We start from the raw sequence: 5,218 nt of genomic DNA, 5'->3' as shown, positions 1-5,218 counted from the left end.
TTTATTTTTTTCAATTGTGTTTATTAATCAAAAGGAACCAATTACCAGTCCGACGATTCTCGTTTAAACTTTTCCTTGATTTTCAGAAATACTATTTAATTTTTGTTCTCTCAGTATTGTTAATATTATAATAATCAGAATGTCAAAAATAATAGTATTCATATTAATAGCATTAGAAAAAAACATTCTTTTCCTGAAAACTCAAGGAAAGGGGAAAATCAAGTGAGGTCATATAGGTCAAGTAATTGACTCTTCAGTGGCTGAGCTTTTGTGGAGCCATCTATGTGTAAACACAATTCACAAAACAAAATAACAGTGGACATTTCATGGTTTCAGTGGTAATGGATTAAAGTAGTACTTTCACAATGAACCACACAGACAAAGTTTGCAAATAACAAATACGATGGTAGGTCTTGTGTTCAGTACTTACGGCAAGAAAATGGGTTTATTGACTGGGGTACCTGGAGCAGATTCTACCTTTTGTTCCATTATGTCTCTTGAGCCAGTTACAACCTGAAAGTATGATATTCATATATGTATATATATAATATTCCTACTCTTTATAAAAATACATATAAGAAATAAGAAAAACAAAATAAATCAATAAACTAATGATTAAGTCATGTCACAAGAAGCACTCTAATAGAAATATGGCCTTATTTTTGAAAAGAGAAAACCAAATACAGGCTTGACACTTTACTGATTCAGTTCTTTAAATAGGCACTTGTTGCAGACTTACCTTTTATCTAATATTGCAAAAAAAAAAAAAAAAAAAAAAAAAAAAGGATATAGCAATTAAAAATAATAATATTTTCAGAAAATATTATTCAAACAATGAAAGAAACTACTTACTTTGCTTCTAACATAATCTACTACTGTCTTTGCCATTGAGGCTACAGCAGGGAATGGATCCCGTTCCAGTGTAATGAGTGTCTGCCACAGTTTGCAGTACATTCCACTATAAGACAGAGTACTGACCCCTGAAAAGACATTGCTGCACCCTAGGAAAAGAAAAGTAATAGTTTTAAATAAAAAAAAAGTTTCTCTAATGTCTACTGTAGATCAATCAAGTGCCTGCACAGTATTAAAAATAAAATTCTGACAAGTATATGCAGGATTAAAAAATATATATTTCAAAACATATGACCTCTTTCTTTTGTTACATTTTATAACATACCTGAGGCTCTCTGGCATTCTAAATATGGAAGGAAAGGAAATAAAAACACTGTCCTCATTTAGAAGAAGAAGAAGAAGAAAAAGTAGAAAAAAAGATAACACACTGTATCTGGATATCAGCAAATATGTTCCTTCAAGCCAGACCATCAATCATTTATGTATACAATATAAAATATATGAATACTCCTCTGATATGGTATACAAATGCTGTACACTCCATCAACATGCTGCCTCTTATCTGGATCATGCCATATAAGAAAAGAGCAGTTATTTTTTTTATAAAATGACAAGGATCAAGCTAGTCTATGCTAAAATATTATGATACATTCATTTATGCTTTATTCAGGTTTTGGAATAAAAAAAAATCTGTGGTGAAAGCTACTCTCATACCAGTAAGTACATATTAGACACAATATAATGTTAAGTATTTCCAAATAAGTTCCTCAACAATAGGATATCAGGGTTCAAAATGGATCCAGTGGGAGTTGCTGGTCCAATAGCAACTCCCACTGAAAGTATGGTCCATCTCAAAAAGAGAAACAGAATGGAAAAATCCTAGTTAGATGTCTTCCAGCTCAGAATTGGTAAGTCAACAACAACTGATCTATTAAGAAGGACACTGGCAGATTTAGACCATAGGTGACTTTTGTTTACTGCCATGATGGCAACAAGGTTGTTACATTCAAAAGGTTCATAGGATTAAAGTGAAACAGTACAAAGATAACTTTAATTTGTATAAACATACATGACAATTTTCTATATGAAATCACTTTTCATAAATATGCAATACTGCTTTCAATAAAAATAAATTACTTCCCTTACTTTTGTGTTTCAAACAATTAATTCTGTAATAAAAAAATCAAATAAAAAAAATTAAGATCCATTACTTTAAAATCTAAATACTGCAGATTAACTCTTGTTAACTCCTATACAGCAACAATGCTATAAACAAAGTTTTCTATTTTCTAATTATTTCAGTCCAGCAGATGCTGGAATGGTCCTGAGTGACCTCCCACCATACACCATCTTATGGCGGAAGCACCAACTTAGGGTGGAGGTGGGGAGGGAGGGGGTGCTGGGCCAAGGACACCTCTATTTATCTTCACAAAGTTTCTCTTCTCATAGCCATGCTGGCAGTAAGCTGGCACAGGCAGGAGAGAGCAGTTGGGAAATAGTTCATTTATGTATCCTCACTGAATAGACCTTTTTTGAATGAACTGAATAAGATTTCCCTTTGTTAATTCCTTCATGTGACGTTACTAAGGAAACACTTGAGCTTAAAGTATTATGAAACCCATTTGTGCCAACTAGCTACAAGTGTGGAAACATTCTTCAGGATATAGGGGCCAGCCAAATTTATTATGATTCATTAGAACACTGATATACTTGCATTAGGTAATCCACAGGCAAGCAGTTAAAAATTATATATAAACTAGTTATATTATCTACCTTTTATATAGTATTTATATACAGCCACACCTATTTTTCTGTTTACAACATTAATATTCACAACAAAACACAACCACACCTATATAGACAAAAATCTACTACATTAAACATTTGGTAAAACATAGTTCCCAAGAAAATCATTTGAGGATTAATGTAATTTTCAAAAGTCATACCAATATACCTTCTCACTGCAAATATAAAAAATTTACCTAGGGAAGATATAGAATGAGTTGATGCTGTCCTTTTCACTCCCACTGGTGACATATGCACGTAGTCAGTGAGGGAAGTGTCTGGACTTGTCCCTAATGTCTGAGGAAATAGAAGCAAATGTCAATATGCATCCTCTACTATAAATATATAAGAAAAAACTGCATTTGAGCCACTGGTATTTCTATCTAAAAAATTAGGAACATTCACCTGATTAGGGGATGTGACTTGTCTTCCACCCTGACGTGAAAAGACACGACTGATGCTATTTGACGGTGACATTATGCTATCAGTAGAAGATGTAAGTGACTGGGGTGAAAGATCAACCATCTCTTCACGAAAATATTGCCGTGCTACTGTGAGGAAGGAGCTCTCTTACATCTGGAATGAGATATTGCAAGGCAACTACCAGCTCCTGTATAAGAGGAAAAAAGGTAAGGAGAAAAAGAACAAAATTAGAATCTCTTATGACATATACATATCAACTTTGTGTATATATCAACTGATTTCTTATCTCACACAGGTGACATCATCAAAGTTATATTTTTGAGAATATGAAGAAGTGTATTTTTCTTACTCGTCTGACAAGTGGGAGAGCCATCATGAGTGACAGTATTGGCTAGTGTTATGGCAATGGTGTGGTCTATGGCAGTGCATGGTCAGTCCTCTCATGACTAACCAGACTGCTTACAAATGTTCCCAAGGAGAAAACTGCTGCTCCACGTACCTTTGGAAAGTAAAATTTTGATGTGGTGATGAGTTAAATTCAAATATTTCAATAGTGTGATCATTGGATGTAAATATAAATAGTGATTTTGTAAAAAAAAAAATATATATATATATATCAATCAATCAATAAATCAATCAATCAAGAAATCAATATGTGTAACACCAAAGGTGTTGTTATGTACCCGACTTTATGATTCTACATTAAATTCTTGACTCTTCAATTTCAACTGCTTCTCAGATACTTTTGCATTATATATATTTACATATTATGCTTTTAATAACAATGTTAAAATACTATTTTATGGAACATAACTATCATGAAAATAATACTGAAGGTTACCTTTCAGTACTATCTCAATTTCAACCCCATTATTAAACTAAAAATCCATAGCACTCCCTTTTTTCCCCCCATTTATTCTGGTAACTAATTCCGGCAAATGCCATAATGCCCCTCTGTTACTTTACATATCAAGATCAAAAATCAATATTATTTTGATATTCACCTCAAGAAAAATAAGTTTTGAGATCCTTAATTTGTGATGCCAGGCAGGTAGATGAACATTGCCCAAGTCCACTGTGATTTTAGTTTACCAACTTTTTTTAGACATAGATGGCTCTCCCAATTCAGACCCAACCTGATCTCCCCTGTAACCCCCTAACTGATTTTTGGAGAGTTGTTTTTCCTCTATCTTATTATTATTATCATTGTTGTTAATAACATTATAACATAATAATCATAAATTTAATAATAACACTCATAACAGTAACAATAACAGTTTTAGAAAGAAAATCTCTCCCAACAAATCAAGAAATGGCATAATCACATTAAGGCCAGTCTGCCTACTAATGACTCCTTGGGGAGTAAGTGCTTATGGAGTATAGACAGTGTATGTAAAAAGATGATAATAGTTTTTTAAATACAAAAACACACAACCCCACACACACACACACACACACACACACACACACACACACACACAAAACACACCAACACACACAAAAACACATAGATATATAAAGCATATTTTTATCATATATATAATATTTTATATATATATATATAATATATATATATATAAATATATATAATATATATATATATATATATAATATATATATATATATATTATTTCCCCTCCCATCAAATTTGATTTCTAACAAAAAAAGCTATTAAACCATATTTAACCAAGTGGTGAAAACTGGTCTTACTTCTGGCACAGGATCTGGGGCAGAAGAGTGTACAGCTTTTCATGGGCATTGTCACGAGTTGCAGCCCCCATCTTGCATGGGTGATGGTGCCAAGTGCGGCCCAGGCAGAGTGTGGCCCACTGCCTAGAGGGGGGGTGTGGATCGTCACTTTCTCTAGACAAAAGTGGCATAAGAGAACCCTGCAGAGCCACCCGCTGTCCTTCAGGGTGTTCCCACACAATGACACCCCCCAAAAAATGCCGCCATGGTACGATGTTTAGCCTATTGTTACTAATGGAAAAAAAATTGAACATTAATATGCATTGTTCAAACTTTTATAAAATTACACATATTCCAATCTAGAATGATCTTTTTCTTAAGATTTATTATAGAAGGGTGAAAAAATCATTTTTGGAATAAAAAATAATGTAGTTACATACAGGCATCGAAGGATCAGTAGAACTTCAGA

At 33.1% G+C, this 5,218-nt stretch overlaps 1 protein-coding gene across 1 annotated transcript; it reads right to left on the bottom strand.

The window, feature by feature from the left end:
• Positions 1-237: 237 nt before the first annotated feature.
• Positions 238-3,201, bottom strand: LOC119573473 (regulatory-associated protein of mTOR-like). Its single transcript, XM_037920695.1, has 5 exons — positions 3,043-3,201; positions 2,835-2,934; positions 853-1,001; positions 431-513; positions 238-280 (listed from the first exon to the last, which is right to left on the bottom strand). Exons 1-5 carry the CDS (start codon positions 3,160-3,162, stop codon positions 238-240), a joined length of 495 nt encoding a protein of 164 aa, XP_037776623.1. The 5' UTR covers positions 3,163-3,201.
• Between the last annotated feature and the right edge of the window lie 2,017 nt (positions 3,202-5,218).

The sequence above is a fragment of the Penaeus monodon genome, chromosome 5 (genome assembly GCF_015228065.2).
Source record: "Penaeus monodon isolate SGIC_2016 chromosome 5, NSTDA_Pmon_1, whole genome shotgun sequence".
Taxonomy (NCBI): domain Eukaryota; kingdom Metazoa; phylum Arthropoda; class Malacostraca; order Decapoda; family Penaeidae; genus Penaeus; species Penaeus monodon.
The sequence above is the reverse complement of the archived record's forward strand: the minus strand, read 5'-3'. Positions and strand labels throughout refer to the sequence as shown.

Bases quoted from the DNA above. Each gene is read 5' to 3' on its own strand.
- LOC119573473 (XM_037920695.1), bottom strand. From the start codon at position 3,162: ATGGTTGATCTTTCACCCCAGTCACTTACATCTTCTACTGATAGCATA. The intron at 2,935-3,042 runs GTGAATGTTCCT...CTATTTCCTCAG, and splicing joins AAGTCACATCCCCTAATCAG to ACATTAGGGACAAGTCCAGA. The intron at 281-430 runs GTAAGTACTGAA...GTTTACACATAG, and splicing joins AATAAACCCATTTTCTTGCC to ATGGCTCCACAAAAGCTCAG.